The sequence below is a fragment of the Phodopus roborovskii genome, unplaced genomic scaffold, assembly GCF_943737965.1.
Source record: "Phodopus roborovskii unplaced genomic scaffold, PHOROB, whole genome shotgun sequence".
Lineage (NCBI taxonomy): Eukaryota > Metazoa > Chordata > Mammalia > Rodentia > Cricetidae > Phodopus > Phodopus roborovskii.
In genome coordinates, this window is record NW_026126665.1 from 139,851 (window position 1) to 157,577 (window position 17,727).

Sequence of the window (17,727 nt, forward strand, 5' to 3'; positions counted from 1 at the left end):
CCTTGTGGCAGATAAACCCAATTCCATTCCCAGTCACTGCTATGCAAAAGTACTCAATAAATGAGCAGCACAAATATACTTGTTTTTGTCCCTAGGGTCAGTCCTAACCCAACTGATTCATAAATGGAGGCATTCAAATTCTACTGGGTTAGGAAATAAACTTTCAGTCTATTTTTCCAAATATCCATGCACTCACTGCCCTTTCTGCTGTTGCTTTCCCTCCTTGAGTACCTCTTCCTTCCCAATTTCCTCTCTGCCTTTTCCCTCACATTCACATTTCCCACTCATATGCACTCTCTCCCACCTCCCTGGTTAAACACACATACACACATACCCATAAAAGCCTTTTTCCCTGAGTACCTGTAAGAGATTGGTTCTAATCCTCTTATCTGTGCACTGCTTGGCAACCTCCTTGGCCAGCCGAGTCACCTCATCAGAAGCCTTGGCGATGTCCTTGGCACACTGAATAAGTGCCCGCTTGGTACCACTGCCCCCTCTTACCAGCCGAGACATCTCTGCCATCAGCAGAGCCATGCGCTTGGCTGCTGCAATGATGTCATTACCCTAGAGAGAAGAAAAGATACAGAATGAGCTCTGCCCACACATTGGCCAAGTTCAGGAAAGCAGGAAGACAGAGAGGAGGAAGCCTGCTGCTCCAGCAGCTCTGGAAGGCTAAAGAAACGGGAAAGTACTGTTTGAGGTAGTAGAAGGCACTGGAGAGACAGTAGAGACTGGGTACTTGCCCCAGCACTCAGAGACAATATCCTGAATAAAAACAATGAAGACCCAGAGATTAGTCTGAAAGGGCAATGTGGGTGCCCCAGGCACAGCACTAAACAAGCACTTGAGCATCTCCAAGTTAATTGTGTCAATAACATAGGGACAGAGCCAAGAGTCCATCACAAAGGCATTGTCATCTCTAATAGGGGAGAAAGCAGTCAAGCTGGCCAGTGAGGAAGAACACCGAGGAGGCTTTCCAGATGCTGAAAGCATCCTCTTCACCTCTGCTCTTGAAAACAGCAGCCAAGTACTTGTGCTACTTTACTAGAACTTAAAACCCCAGATGAGGAGTCTCAGCCTGAGAGAAAAATGGGGGGAGAGATGGATATTTTTTTTTTCATCTAGACTACTTTGGCCTCCCTCTAGTTCTCTTGACCTGTCAGCCTGAAAGAGCATACTGTTTTAATCATTCCACATTTTTTTAAAAAAAAAAATGATCCCACAAATCAGTTCAACAGTCCATCAGCTAAGTGAAGCCTCCAATGAGGAATGTTCACTTGGGAGGATGCTGAGGAGAGAATCAAATAACCTGAATCCAGCTATAAATGTCATTATTTTTCTGAGGTTTGGCATCTGATTCACTTAAAAACCTTTGTGGATCATGAGATATGTAAGCAATTTATTCTATGTCCTTAATTAAAATTATCTGAATGGCCAAGCCCCACTCATTTTTCCCCTCATGCTTTTCAATTTCTATGCAGTGCAGTGAGGCACACACAAACCATGGCACTCAGGGTGCTCTGCAAGAGCTCCACAGGGACCATCAAGTGGCTCCTCACTGATGTTGGAAGGTACATGTCACAGGAAATAAACTGAGCTTTGGGAGGCAGTAACAAGGAGAGGCATGTATTAGATGAAGCCTTTTGGACGTACTTCCAGTGTAGACCTGAGGTAATTTAGGATTACATGACTTTGGTTAGAAGATAGCACAGTGCCAGGGTTAGTTATTACCCACCATTTTCAGACTCTTTCTTGCAACATGCCATCTTTAAACAGGAAACACAAAAAAGGTGATCACTCTACACCTATACTCTCCAAACAAATGTTAGTTTAGTACCCAAGGCTCTGTCACCTAGCTGATGGCCTTGCGATTTCCCTGAGGCCACTCCCAACCCCTCTGAGACAACTGGAGAAGCAGTTGGTGAAGCCCTTTCCCATGGGCTCCAACAAGGGCCAGCATCTGTCACACAGCCAGGTGCAGGGCAGCAAGCAGTCCTCCACAGAGATTCTGCCATATAAAGCTGATCTTGTCCTGATCAACTCTGCCTGAGCATCAGTGAGAGGTCAATGGGAGCTCAGCAAAGCTTGGTGGTCCCCAATGGTTCCTGACCTAGAAGTCACTGAGAGATGCAGCTACAGCTTCCCAATGAATTTATAGTCCCAATTAATGGCCACAAAAATGGGAAGAAAATGAATACTTTGAAAATTGACCCCATTTCTCTTTATTCCCTAAACATAAATGCAGTTCATTCAGACATCAGCAAACCTATCAAACTTGTGAAGCCAGCCCTAACAAGGTGCAGATAGACAGTTGCCCACCCAGCTCAGACTCACAGGACCCGCACAGACAATGAGTGAGGCAAGGTGTCAAGGTTGCACATGGCCGGATGCATTTGGAGCAGCCCCCAACTGGGGGTACCAATCAGTACCTTACTAGACCACTTGGTAGCTTCCCGGTGCAAGGACTGAGCCGCGGCCAGAATGGGCTGGTTGACCGGCTGATTAGATGGCATTAACAGCAGCTCAGGTTCGTAATCGTCTTCCATGTCAGAGGGGAAAGGGAACCCAACAGCATCAGCCGCATCTGCCTCAGCTACAACTCCTATACCCACCTGAGCGGCTGGGATACCCTGCTTTGTTGATGGCAGGAAGGGTGAAAAATAGGGATAGTGTTAGTAAGAACAACAGGACTTGGGAAAGGGAGCTTCAGCTGGTTTAGTAACCAAAGCTTGCCTGGGATGGAAAAGAAAATGGCATCTTCCTAGCAGCCAGGTGAACCAAGGTTCAAAGACAGGAACTCAGCCTTCAGCCTAAGTCACCTTGAAATAAGTGAAGAAATTTGCTCTAGCAAAAGGTTTCCAGAGAAGGCAATGTATGCTTATTGCTGAAGTTAAACCTGACCAGAATCACATGTTTAGGGAACCAAACAACACAGTAGACATTGCCTTTAAAAGAAATCCAAAAGGGAAAAGTAAACACAGCCACATAAGCTGTTTGAAGAGGAAAACTGCACATCCTCCTAAATCAGACACTCACTATTCCATCATCCTGGAACACGCAGCTCTACAGCTACTAGACATTATTTTCTTTAGGAATTAGAAGTCCAGGATTAGGAAAAAGCAATAGCAAGCCAGGAAACAGACAAGAAAATCAACATAATGGTGCATGAAGAGGATTTACCATGCTATAAGGAGCCTCAGGAACACACCTTGCCTAGTTCTCATAGCAGTGAAAACCCTACACATTTTAGACTTAAAAAGATCTTCAAAGACAAAACTTCCACAATATCTTACTATGGCAAATGAAAGCACTGACTCTAGATACAACCTAAATCTCTCCTTTGTTTAAAACCGCTTCTCACTCACCTCAAACTCAACTTACTAGTTCACAGATCAGGTAACACATAGACTTGGCAATTAAATAAGGCTAAGCTAGGAGGAGCCCTCATATGAACCCAAAATGGATTCGTACAAAAGGAGCCAAGAGAGGGACAACACGAATTTTATACCAAAGGTAGGAATTGTAGAGGGTTGGGAAGATATAGAGAACGGATGCGAAAAACAAGCTGGAATGGAAAGAAAAGGAATTGCTGTAATGAAGCCAAGCCATTCATAAAAAGACTGGTAAATACAGGTTGTTACACCAAGAATCTGTAATCAGGAGGAAATATGTATTCATATATTTTAGTTAAGGTTCCTAACAGTCTTAGCCTACCAGTACATTTCTATAGTCTCAGGATTCCAGAGGCAGAGGCTAGAAGACCACATTGGAGACCAGTGAGTCAGGAGGCTATCTCAAGAAAACTTAAAAAATTAAAAATAGAAATTCTTAGGCTGGAAAGATAGTCCAGTGGTTAAGTGTATTGACTGTTCTCCAGGACCTGGATTCAGTTCCCAGCACCCCATGACGGTTCACCACCATCTGTAACTACTGTTACAGGGGACCCGATGCCCTCTTCTGGCTTCCATAGGCACTGCACACAGATGATTACACAAACATACATGCAGGCAAACACCCATAGGCATAAAATAAGAATAATTCTCAACAAGAACAAAAATGAAAATTCTTATCCTAAATACAACGCCCATCAAAACATGGCCATGAAGTTGGAAGACACCAGGCCAGTTGGTGGGGGATGTAGAAAGTTCCATCAATAGCCAGCACCAGTTCTTTCTCCTAAACTGTCTCAACCATGACTTATCCCCATTCCTTGGAAACAAAAGAGCAATTTACTGATGCTGAAGTTGAGTGAAAAGATGGACAGACACAAACACATTCCTTCCCCAACCATATATAACTCAAAGCTAGTGAACTCATGAATTCAGACCTTCTGGCCAGGACTTAGGAACACATTGAACAGAGTAGGGCAAATGCTACCTAACTCTCTGAATTTTATTACAATTAAATTTTTTAGTGGAAAATCAGCTCTATTGTCATTCTCCCATTCTCCATGCATAGTAGATTTGTGCTACATCATCCTGGGGTATCAGAGAGACACCATTATAATTAATTCCACAGATCAGGTCCAACAACAGCAAGGTTTCCACTTGAGAACCTGAGCTCCCAGATGACTTCTAACATTGGATTAAAAACCAAGGTCAACTTCTCAGGTGGGGGTTGGGTGGGGGTTACAACAAGATTAACTTCAGGCGGACCAGTTACCTTGGGAAGTATATTCAATTGAGGATGTAAAAATAAAGGAATACAGTGGGGATGAAGGGCTAGAGTTCAGGGTACATTAGAAACAGTTTAGAACTAAGAACCACATATCACTGCTAAAGAAGCAACAGAACTTCACTCTAAACCAGTTATCTCCACCACTCGGGGAAATAGGCCAGACATGGAGGCAGGACTGCTGCGCATTCAGATTCTCGCCCGCATCGTTAATACTTACACTTTCAAATTAACTAAGATGAGTAAAGAGGGGACAGGGAGTCTGAGAAAGGACAAAAACACACTGCGTCAAAGACACTAGTCTTCCTGCTTCTTAATGCGAAGACTGAAGGAAACGGAAAGATATCATCTAGCAAAGCCCACAGAAGATACTGTCATACTCAAGTTTGGCCAGTTACTAATGGAGCACTGAAAAACATTCAATAATCCAAGAAATATATTGTTTATAAAAAAAGAGCCCAAACATCAGCAGGAGTCAGAACTGACACTAATGGACAGAGAGGAAGAAATATTTCTTTAACCACAGACATCCCAGCTTTTGCTTTTGCCCAAGAGAGGCAAGGCATCAAACACTATAAACTTCTCACTAAATCACTGGTAAAAAGAACATACTGGCTGAAACACTGCCAGTAAGCAAGCAGGAAAGTGACTCCAAATAGACTTCTTCCTGAGCTGTGGATATGGTTCTCCATCCTTCCTGGGAAGACTCCCACTCTTGACAAGGAACATCTCAGAGCTTACCTTGCTAGACCACTTCCTAGCTTCATCATGGAGCTGCCTGGCAGCCATCATCATGGGCTGGTTAATCACCTCCCCAGCTTTCTGCTCAGGGAACTCTTCATCCTTCTCTTCTGGTGGTGGAGGCCTAGGTGGAGGAACTTCACCCTCAGGCAGAGGTGGTTTAGGAGGAGCAAGCTCATCAGTTAGCTACAAATGAGAAAAAGCAGTTTGTCAATATAAGCCCTAAGAACTACTATCAAAAAAACCAATTTAGAAAAACTACCCATATTGACTCCCTATAAGACCACCCACACCCAGTCATGAGGCCCGCCTGTATAATCGGAATTTTAAAAAAACAAATTCTCTACAAAAAACTACCTATTGTGTGTGGGTCATATCCCCTGGGAGGCATACATCGAATTACCAGATCAACAATTTCAAAGCCAATCCCCATAGAGCTATCAAAGAACAAATGAGAGGCAATAACTTCTCATTGGAGTTTCAAGTTCTGCATCTGCCACATGATTTCTACAGCCCTAATTCTAAATGTCATAACTCAAAGGAGTCATTTGCCAGGAACATCACTCCTATGGCTCTTAGCATCAAGAGACTCACTGGAAAGTATAAAAAAAATGTTGAAAAGTGAGAAACTACCAACCTTACCTATTAGTCCTTACTCAGCTTTGTCCTTAACCAATCTGACATCTTTTACTGACATTAAATAAGAAAACATAGCCAGGTGATGGTGACATACAACTTTAATCCCAGCACTCAAGAGGCAGAAGCAGGTGGTTCCCTGTGAGTTTGAGGCCAGCCTGGTCTACGGAGAGAATTCCAGGACAGCCACAGTTACACAGAAAAACCCCGTCTCAAAAAAAAAAAAAAAAAAAAAAAAAAAAAACATACTAAAGGAAGTACAAACAATTATTGCCTTGATTTGCTATTCTCCAAATCAACATATTTCTAAACTGTTAACTGAAGAAAATATTTGCATATGATCATTACTATGTCTGTTTCTAGGATTTGTAACTGCTGCAAGATATTACCCACCTAGATATTACCCAGTTATTCTTAAACTATGGAAAAATATATTCATGGGACTTTCTGGGAAAGAATTACAAAAAGATTTGAGGGCTTGGAGAGATGGTTCTGCAGTTAAGAACACTTGCTGCTCCTCTAGAAAATTCAATTCAAATTTCCAGCACCCACAGGGCAGCTCATGTCCATCTATAACTCTGGATCCAGGGAATCTAGCACCTCTTCTGAGCATGAAGACCCTATTTTGATCCCTAGCAAATAAAAAACTCAGCATAGGCCACAGTGGTGGCACATGCCTTCAATCCCAGCTCAATCTCTCATCTCTTCACGATCTTGAGGCCAGCCTTGTCTACATAGAGTTCCAGGACAGCCAGAGCTATGTAGAGAGACCCTGTCTCAAAAAACCAAAATCAAACCCAAAAACAACAAACTCAGCATGGTACATGTGCTTGTAAACTTAGCCCTGAGGAAGCAGAGACAAGCAAATCCCATGGACTCACTGGCCAGCCAGCAAGCCCTACATCCCAGTGAGAGGTCCTGGCTTCAAAACTAAGGTGGATGTCTCCTGAGCAACAAAACCTGAAGTTAACATCTTTCCTCCACAAGCACACGCATGCACGGATGCACATGCACTCAAACACACTTTTTAAAAAAAATTTTTTTTAAATTAATTTTGTTACTAAAAAGAAAGGTAAGAACCTAACAAGATTCTAATACTGCAATTGCCCCTTTAGCAATCCTCTCCACAAAATGTACAAACCCTTTTACAATTTGTACCTCATCATTCCATCACAACTGCACTTACCTCTGCTCCCTTCTCACCCAGCCAATGAGTTAATATCACATAAATACATATACAAGTGCTGGGTTACGATGCCATCAAGACAGGTATGAAACTCAAGATCTGTCTCTAATCACATAAAGGCTACACAAGCCACCTGACCTGGAGACTGTAAAAGTGGATCTGCCTCTCGCACAAGTTCAACCCCTGGCTGTTCAATTCCTCCCACCACTGAGTTACTTACTCGGAGCTGTTCAAGGTCTGGTGGAGGAGGTGGGAAGTCAGGCTCCTGAGGTTGAAAGGCTTCTCTGACCTTGGCCACGGCTCCCAGGATCCGATATCCTGAGTCCAGGAAGCTCTTTTGCAGGCCTAAAGACAAAACACTCTCACTTTCAGCTGGGCAGATCAGGGCCCAAGGCACTGCCCATCTAGCAGAAGAACTGGTTCCCATTAATGAGGCAGAATGTGAAGCTGCCAGCGGGAATCATGGGCAGTAACAAGGGAAGTAGGGCAAGTCAGAGACTCTGATGAAGTGTCACAGGCCAGCTGTTTTTAAAGTGGTGAGGATGCCTTCGAATGGCTCAGGTGGTACCCATCACTACTCTTATGATGAAGAATGGTCATGAGACAGGTCTGCTGAGTGCAGAGCATGGGAGATGTCAGCTCCAGATTGAATTTGTACTCCCTGGAGTACATCTCATCTTTCTATGTGCTCTAGTTGGCATTCAGTGTATTAACCCTTATCTGGAACTGCTAAAATATTTAGAAACTCCAATGAAAAGATCCACCATCACTGTGGAGATTCTGTTTAGGCCAGGAGTGAGTCAGGCAGCCTAAGTTCTCAAAAACAAGATGGGAAATGTAGGTTTCCAAAAAGGAAGAGATATACATGATTGCAATCAAATGCATGGCAGCAATCATTATCTCCATTAGTGATACTGAAATGGAGCTGAAGAAAACTCACACATTCTTTCATTTAGGGCCTAAGAAACCAGAGTTAATTTATGCACTCTAAATATGACCAAAAAAAAAAAAAAAAAAAAAAAAGATTCGGGTAGCTATTTTTTTTTTTTTTTTTTTTTTTAAGTTTCCAAACTAATGATTATGAACTGGGCTAGGAAGCCAGACAATGTCAAGAAAGTATAGAGATACTGATTCTGGCAGTACTGCACAAAACTAACAGAGGAAAACATTAATACAACATTCTCAAATCAAATGTTTACAGTTTTTTCTTTGGGGTTTCTAAGAAATAGTCTCATTCTATACCCTGGAATTGGCTAAATAACCCAGACTGGCCTCAAACTTATCTTCCTGCCTCAGCCTCCTGGGTGCTGAGGTTACAGGAAACCACACCAGGCATTGTCCATACTTTTCCTCCCAGATTTTGTATGCGGTGGTGGTGGAAGACTACTCTTCTTCCATCTCTGCTGAGCTAGCCTTGCAGTTAGGATGAAAGACACCATGCACTGTTGCTTACCAGGATCAGAGATGTTACCAGCCACAGCCTTGGCATCCATCACCATTGGGGAGATTGTTTTGCTCAATTCATCAGAGGCAGCTTTCACAGCCTCACGGAACTTCGGGTCCTCAGAGTTCTCTACCTCCCTCTTAGCAACCAGCAGGATCCGGTTGGCCCGACGAGCAATGCTGGTTGCTCCAGCGACCAGCATCTGAGGCTGAATATTGGCCATGGCTACCTTACACTTGTCCAGGTCTTTTTTAATTGCTTCTTCAGAAGCATCCAACAGAGATTTGGTATCAATAGCCTCGTCCACCAGCCCTGTCAAGAAAACGGAAATGAAATGGAGTTTGTTTTTTAGAAGAACAAAGACTCTAAAACACCGTTGTCAGTTTGCTTCTCATGAGAAAGTACAACACTCAGAATTCTCTTCTCAGTTCAAAGCTGGTCCTACAAAATTGGAAGCTTCCAAGTGAACAAAACAGCTTAAAAACAGAAGTGCAAGCACAGCTCAGAGGGCATTTAGACTCAGGGCTTATACTGACCGTGCTCACTGGCTCTCTTATATCCACCACAGGCAGGCAGAGATGCAAAGACATTGGGAGGGGAAGCAAGGGTTGAGTCTGAAACTTCACATCACCACCACAGTATCTGCTAATGACATTTTCTCCCTTCTCGTCTCACTCTCCGGCCACCTGTTGACTGCTGGCAGCTTAAAGTGCCCAAGATGAGCCACACGGAGGATTCCAGTAACCTTAACAGCCTGCTTCTTATTTCTGTTACCTCTCTTATAACACTTCGGGAGCTCCACTTTCATCTCTGGCTGCTACAGACCCCTGACAGAAGATTCTACAGGGACAGCCAAGAGCCCATACTCTTCATATCTGCTCTTCTGTCCTATCCCTCTGCAAAGACCAGGGAAGATTCAGGAGTTCTTCTTCAGTCACACAGACACAGGTGTCTCCTTTTTTATTTTGTTTTGTTTTTTTAGAACTATGTAGTTGATAAGTTGGAGGAAACTCTGAGACATGTTGAGTTAAATGGTAGCTATTGTGGTTCCTTGAAATGTGAACCCTCTGAAAATGAGAGGGCCCCTTACTGTATTCACAAAACAAAAACACCGCCTCCCCGCCTCTGAAACCAAACTCTAGCTGAGACTGGGCAAAGACCTATTCACAGAGAAGATAGGAGCTGTAACAATGAACATCACACCAGAGGGCGGTATTAAAATAAAGACTTAGTCTCTCTCCCAACACAGTAGCAAAGCCTGAATGAGAAGCCGCCTCTGCTCAGCTCCCTGATCAGGGCAAAGCACACTGCTGAGCCCAACTGTCCCTTTCTCCAATTACAGTTGATATAACCAGTCGCTTGAGGTCCTCAGAACTCATGCATTAGACCAAAAGAATTTTGTAAAATTCTACCTGTCATCTTTTCAACATTATCAATCCACTGGTTCTTCATAGTCTCAAAATGTTCATAAGCAGCTTGGTTTCCAGGGTTCCTCAGTAAGATTCGAGCAGCAGAGATGACCTGTCAATGACAAAGCAATCTTCAAATATCAGGGCACCAGCACATCCAAAATACAAATCATTTTACCTTTTCTCCATTTCTCCCATAGATGACACCAGAAAACCAAAATTGGCCAGCCTCTTCAGGCTGAACACATTAAGTTTGGTACCATAAACAGACCTCAGAGTGGGGGGCATCATACAAAAGCTTAAGAGTCACATCCTAGTTTGAAGAAGAAAAAAAATAAGGTGTCAATGTAAATGAACATTCATTTAATGTTTCAGAAGAACACAATAAAACAGATGCCGATGTCTTCATATCAATGCTTTCATCTTAAAAAGAACCAAAAAGAAACTAAAAATTCAGTCAGGCAAAGTAGTTCAATCCTGTAATCCCAGCACCTGGGAACCTAAAGCTGGAGGTTTGGTTGTGCTTTTAAAGACAAAGTTTCCATGTCAGGACAGCCCTGGCTGTCCTGAAACTCACTCTGTAGACCAGGCAGGATTCAAATTCACAGAGAACCTGCCTCTGTCTCCTGAACTCCAAGATTAAAGGCTTGAGGCAGGAGGTTTACAAGTTCAAAAACAGCCTGGGAAAAATAATATGTTTAAAAATAAAATAAGATTTAAAAAATCAACTGAATGAATACTGCCTATAATCTCAGCACTCAAGAGGTAAAAGCAGGCAAAAAGATTTCAAATTTAATGTTAGCCTAGACTACTTACAGAGCAAGATCCATATCTCAAAAATAAGAGAGAAGGTTGGTATAGTAGGCATGCCTTTAATACTATCACTGGGAAGACAGGCAGGGAGATGTCTGTGAATTCAAGACCAATTTGGTGAGTTCCAGACCAGCAGGGCTTTACTGTAAAACCCTATGTATAAAATAAAATAATAGCATGAAACAAAACATTGCCCATGGGGCTGGAGAGATGGCTCAGCAGTTAAAAGCATTAACTGCTCTTCCAGAGAAGCCAAGTTCAATTCCCAGCACCCACATGGCAGCTAACAACTGTCTGTAACCCTAAGATCTGACACTCTCACACAGACATACATGTGTACAAAGCACCAATGCAAATAAAATATTTTTTAAAAAAATTACTAAGATCCGATTTATGAATACTAGTGATCAAACCAACTGTTCACAATTTTAAAAAATTACTCAAATTTTATTTAGGATATTAACTAAAATACCTGTTCAGATAACAAATTGCTTTCACATTTATTACAAGACTATATCTTTTCAAAAAAAACCATGAGAGGTGGGACAACATCTTCACTTCCAAGATGCAAAATTCAAGACACTCTATAGAGATTCCTAGCTAGTTAGTGACAGTGTTTGGGAAAGAAGCTTGAGAAACTAATAATGCACAGTCCATGCATGTGTGTTTTTATTCCTCAACACTGCATTATGAAGGGATAACTATGAGAAAGTTAGAATGCACATGAGTCCATCTCTAAAGTCTTCAATCTTTCCAATATTTAAGTCTAGTGTTCTGGGCTGGTTTTTGTTTTTAGAAGCATGGGGACAATTGTATTAGAATTTAAAAGAAAAATCACAGGGAGGGCAAGCTATAAAACCAGCAGCTGCCTGAAGGAGATGAATGTAGGAGAAAAGGAAAAAGCCATCTAAGCTGACGCGGGGGTCAGACACGTGGCAGACAAATAGCCACATGGCAAGGTGGAACGCATTACAGAAAGGTAAGAAGCCCAAAGTATTGGGGGGAAAGCCCCAAGTGTTAAGGAAACATGTTAGGGTAACATGTAGGAAAAAGCAAAGGAAGAGTTAGTTTTTCGAACATTTCAGAAAAGCAAGAAGACTTACTATACTTCACACAGCTGCAGCCCTTACACTTCTGTCCTTCTAGGGTTAGTTTTGTTGTTGTTGTTGTTTAATCTCACTTTTGTGCTGAAATTCTGTTTTGTTTAGTGCTTTACAGAAGGATTTTGTTGTGTTTTTAATTAAGAATGTTCTTATTTTATGAGACTTTCTAAAAAGGCTGGATGAAGATAAGCATAGTGGTGCATGCCTGTCATCCAATCATTTAAGTCACTGAGGTGAGTTCAAGGCCAACCTGGGCTTCATAAACAGGACCCAGGTTTTTCGTTATTGTTGTTTTAATTTAAGTTAAATTAATGTGACTTTTCCAAATGGGCTAGGATATGTAGCTCAGAGGTGCTGTGAGCTCATTCACCTGGCATGTATACATCCTTGAGTTCCATACCCAAGGAGGGAAAGAAGAAAGAGAGGGGGACAGAGAAATTCTGATGGGTTAACAGGCAATGTAAGCACACATGGACTACTTCCCTCCCCTTCCCAGAGAAGTTCCCACAAATCACAGATTTGTAAAGCCCAGCAGAACCCCCCAGTATATCACAGGCATGTATAATGGATTTCTCTATATTAATAGGAGAAGGGAGGAAAAAACCCCAACCCTGCACAAACATCACACTAAATGATGCTAGTTGGGCATGGTGCTGCACACCTATAACTCTAACGTTAGATAGTTTTACCCCAGCCTGGGCTACAAAACAAAAGTCTGCCTCAGAAAAATGGGAGGGGGCAAGGAAAGGGAGGCAAATGGACTTATTAGAACTTCAATTCTTTCCAATTTGTTTTCTCTCATTTCCAATCTTCTTTTGTTCCTAAACCTCCTGGCTATGCTTTGATCACATAATTAACTATACACCTTGGTTATGTGATTAGGAAGGAAAACTAGCAATGAAAATAGCTATTTTTTTTTCAGTCTCCTCAAAGAGATGCTTAATTACATGTATGATGGAGGAGGACTGCTTTACTGCCTTGTTTTTGCTTTCAAAATAATACTGACCATTATTTTAAAATTCAAACAAAGCAAAAATATATAAAGGTCAAAGTCCTCTATAATCTTAGAGGTCACCAACTTTAACCCAATGAATATGTAAATATGGATATAGGGTGTGTATGTGTACAAGGTGTGCATATATGATGTGTGTGGACATGTAAGCATTTGTGTTTGCATGTGTGCCACAAATGTGTGTGGAGGTCAGAGAACACCTTGGTGTTGGTCCTCACCTTCCAACTTGTTGAAGACAAGTAAGTCCTTTGTTACTCATAATTACTTGCATATGCCAGACTTGCTAGCCTGTGAATTCCCAGGGATTCTCCTTGTCTCTACCCATCATCTCACTTTGAGCACTATATTACAGACATACCCTACCATGACTAGCTTTTATATGAGCTCTGGGATCCAGACTCAAGTCCACACAACTCTGTGACAAGAGCTTTCCTGGCTATTTCCCTAGCTCCATATATACTTTTTAAATTTATTTTTATTATTTCTAATTATGTGTGTATTACATATGGGTATGTGCACATAAGTGCAGGTTCCCAAAAAGGTCAGAGGCATCAGATCTCCTGAAGATGGAATTACATGCTGTTGTAAGCCAAATGACATGGGTGCTGGGAAGCAAACTGGGATCCTCTGGAAGAGCCCTTAAGATGGCTTCTAACTGCTGAGACATCTCTCCAACCCCTCTGCATACTTTTTTATGTGATCTTAACAAAGCATCTATAATTAATTTCATTTGGCAAACACTATATGATGATATTCAAATGAAGAGTGAGTAAAAGTTAACCTGGGGAGTGAGTTCTCGGGCTGTCTTCACTGAGGCCTGAATGCCTTCCACCGTCGATTTATTGGCAGTACCAACAGCAGCCGCCTTCTCCGCTGTGGCTCCAAGCCTTCCTGAATGGTTTTCAAAGTTGGCTGCCCTCTCATCAAATACCTTAAGGAAAAAAAGATAAAGACATCGAGGAAATTTATTTCAATGTAATGCACAAGGAAGTCAAGAAAAGATCTTTTTAATCTGATTCTGTAACTGTTCAAAAACTTGAGATGACATCAAATCTTATTACTAAACCAATAGTCAAATGCCAAATTTTGACCTTTAGATATTTCCTCAGTGGTTCAACCTTAAGTATCATGTACACACACAAAAACACATCCCTGAATCTTCTTTCAAACTTACTTTACTAAGAGCAAGCAGGACACACACATTTTGCAACAAGTTCACAGAATGTGAAAACTAAACAATCTCATTGCCCAAAGGTTTTCACTCTTAGTTTGAAGTAGACAGGCAAATCCACTACAGGCTCTCCCGTAGGCAACTGGGTGTATTACAAGTCTACAAGTATCCACAGAGTCCTTGCCTAGCTCCAGCCTCTCATGTATCCCATTACCATTAATGTTGTAAAAACTCTGCCCTTGACCTCAGTGGGGAAAAGATAGCTGATACTCATACTAGACCTAACACAAAGGCAAGGATGGATGAGTTTATTAGTTCCAAATGCAAATCCATCTACTTAACTGTTCAGTTGGGTGTCTGAATCTTAAAAAGTTAACTTTCCTTCTGTTGAAGGTATTATCAGAGGATTACATTATCAAACAAACTAACTTAAAATGACAAAAGGCTTTCTATTTGCTTGGGTGACATTAGGATCAATACCTGGAAAACAAGGCATATCAGACAGCACTGGGTCAGGTTAATACTACACACAGAGCATGCCAGGAGCCTGCAGAACACCTCTTTTACACCCTACTGGGAGGACTTACGCTGCTACTTCTGTACGGACCTCCATCCCTGACTCAGGTCAGGCAATCTCTAAAGGTTTCCAGTTCAATAGCATACTCTATTCTCATCCCAGTGCCCTGCATCTACTACCTACAGTCTCAATCTATCCTGACTTCTTGTTGTGATTCAGTTTCCAAATAACTAATGCTCGCAATGTCAGACAAAAAGAGAAAATGCCTGTTCTCCTGGCCTTACAAGTTTTCCTACCCTCACTGATACCCACATTACATAGGCTTACAGGTCTGCTGCCTGCTTTGGTGGACATTTCAAGTCCAGGCTGTAACTGGTTTCCCTTTAACTGGTGCATTCGATTACTTTTCTCTGAGCTCAGTCAAAATTTACTGACTACTGGGCTGGAGAGATGGCTGAGAGGTTAAGAGCACTGCTTGCTCTTCCAGAGGTCCTAAGTTCAATTCCCAGCAACCACATGATGGCTCACAGCCATCTATAAAGAGATCTGGTGCCCTCTTCTGGTATGCAGACATACATGCAGGCAGAACACTTACATAATAAGTAAATAAATATTTTTTAAAAATTTACTGACTACCTACTATTTACCCAATCTTAAGGTTGATACTGAAAAGACAATTATCTGTCCCTGATCGGGTTCACAATGTAGTGGGGAGCCCAGAAACAGGCATTTGTAATAAGGTGTATTACTATGTGAAATGGCAGAGCCACACAGCAATATTATGGGAGTAAAAGGAAAGGCATTTAATCCATCCAGAAAGTAAAAGAACACAATAAAGAACAAAGAGGAACCAGGCAGAAAAGAAGCCAGAGGTAATTAGATAGAGAGGGGAAGCAAAGACATAGAAGGGCCAAGTATGCAAGACATTACACACAACTAGCTACTGCAGGAGCATGGAGTAAGAGACAGTAACCTGTATGAAACCAACATAAAAAGAATAATAAAAGCCAGACTATAGGGGTTTGAGGTTATAGCTCATTGGTAGATAGCTTGCAGCTATACATGAAATCCTGGATCAGACCCCCAGTATCCTACAAGCCAGGTGCTATGGCACAATCTATGAGTGCAGCACTGAGGGTCAAGAGCTCAAGGCCATCCTCAGCCTCCTAACAAGATCAAGGTCAGCCTGGGGTACATGAACAGCAAACAACCATGTAAACAAAGATGTAGAACAAAGCTCTAGCTCTGTCCTCATGCCCACTAGATGGCTTAACCAGGAGAAAATCGGGGGTTGGATGAATCCCAATTTGGTGGCCTAATGAATGATTCAAAGACAACAAAGAGCTAAGCAACCATCCAGGGGTGGTGAAAACCAAGATAAAAAGGATTCAAAATTACTGACAATATAAAATTAAAATGCCTGAGTTATCTATTGGGATGTAGGGCTAGGAAAAGGTTACTGGAAACAATTTTGAAGAGAAACAGCATATGCTGAGGAAACTATGAAGCACCTAGAATCTAGAATCTAAATTTTAGATGGATAAGAGAAGCCTAAAGTTGAATCTAAGAGAGTGAAATTTAGAAGCCTGGGATGAAAAGTAGCAAATCACCCTAGTGTTAAGGGGACTATGAACTGAACCATATCCTAACCTAGGCTAGAGTCTCCAAGAAGTGAGAACACAACATGTAACCAAAACGTTATAACTTGGGTGGCTCTCGAAACTTTTCTCCTCTGTGATTAATCAATAGCTACAAAAGCCATCAGCAAGACCTTGTATCAAAAAAAAAAAAAAAAAAAAAAAAAAAAAAAAATACAACAGAGTATTTGCATAGTGAAAATCCAAGCAGCACTTACAAAGCAGGCCATTTGGGTCTTTTTCCTGAAGAGTTACCTTACCAGCACATCACTAGACTATTGTTCATTGTAATGTCTCTGGCTTTACTCCAGGACAGGGAGGAGTCACTGGAAGGTTTGCACAGAATTGTTACATTAAATGAGCTTTAAAAATTGTTGTGACTGATGTTGAGTCTAAAGTTTCAAAAGTTGTAGCTGCAGTGATCCTCATCCTGCCTGGAGTGATGCCCTTCCTTGAGGAAAACACCAAGAAAACCATAAAAAGGTCAGTTTTTATATTTTGAAACAATGCCAAAGATACTTACTTTCATGTCATACTTCTTGGTATGTAATGAAAAGCAATTCCACTTGCTTTAATCTAACGGCTACAGCTAGCACTTAAAGACAGACATAACTGATACTCCTGGGGGACAAGGAGATTTGCCTTCCCATCTTTAATCCACAAGATGCCTATGTGCTTCCGATACATACCTCTTCCCGACTGGGTGCATCAGGAGGAGCTGTGGCCGCCACTGCCAACAGCTTAATAGGAGTTGTGGTATCGCTGAAAACGTCAGATACCTCCTGAGTCATAGCTTCCTGCATCTGGGCTTTAAGATCCTTAAAAATATTATTTACAAATGGAATTTACAGCAACATCCAAAAGGCTTATCTGCTAACTTCACTGACTCATTCATTCAGTCTGCCTTTCATTCATTCACTTTCAAAACTATTTCTTGAATATCAAATATGTACAAAGCACAGAGCTAGCACAGACCCAGTTATGAACTCTGTTCTTCAAGACATTAGTGTCTAGTAAAAGGTACATATATGATTTCTTTCTTGGTGGGCACAATGAAATGATAGAAAAGGACTACCACAAAAAAGGTTCTAACCATTCCCAGTTCTAGCCAGGCTTGGTGATGACTGCATTAACTACTTGGAAAATGCAACACCAAATTTCTAAATAGTCTACTATCTTAGAAGAATTTAAAAAAATAAGGTTTATAGAAAAACTCAATAACCTCCAGGTATATGCATATAATCTATGCACTCAGATCATGCTATGAAGATTGCCAAAAAGTTCAAGGACAGCCTGGACTACTGTGTGACACCCTATCTAAAAAATTAAACACTGAATAAATAACAGATGCAGAAATCCACAATGAACCAATGGGCCAAGCTCC

General features: G+C 41.6%; 1 protein-coding gene across 2 annotated transcripts in view; it reads right to left on the reverse strand.

The window, feature by feature from the left end:
• The window catches only part of Vcl (vinculin), a 104,044-nt gene that overhangs the window by 3,508 nt on the left and 82,809 nt on the right, over positions 1-17,727 (reverse strand). The window contains exons 13-20 of one of the 2 annotated variants that reach the window (XM_051174455.1): positions 17,033-17,161; positions 13,800-13,949; positions 10,094-10,202; positions 8,691-8,993; positions 7,458-7,582; positions 5,416-5,601; positions 2,430-2,633; positions 361-564 (exon numbers count right to left, since the gene is read on the reverse strand). In XM_051174455.1, coding sequence (XP_051030412.1) covers positions 361-564; positions 2,430-2,633; positions 5,416-5,601; positions 7,458-7,582; positions 8,691-8,993; positions 10,094-10,202; positions 13,800-13,949; positions 17,033-17,161 — 1,410 coding nt within the window. The remainder of the gene's footprint in view (positions 1-360; positions 565-2,429; positions 2,634-5,415; positions 5,602-7,457; positions 7,583-8,690; positions 8,994-10,093; positions 10,203-13,799; positions 13,950-17,032; positions 17,162-17,727) is intronic. The other variant, XM_051174456.1, reaches the window with a different exon arrangement.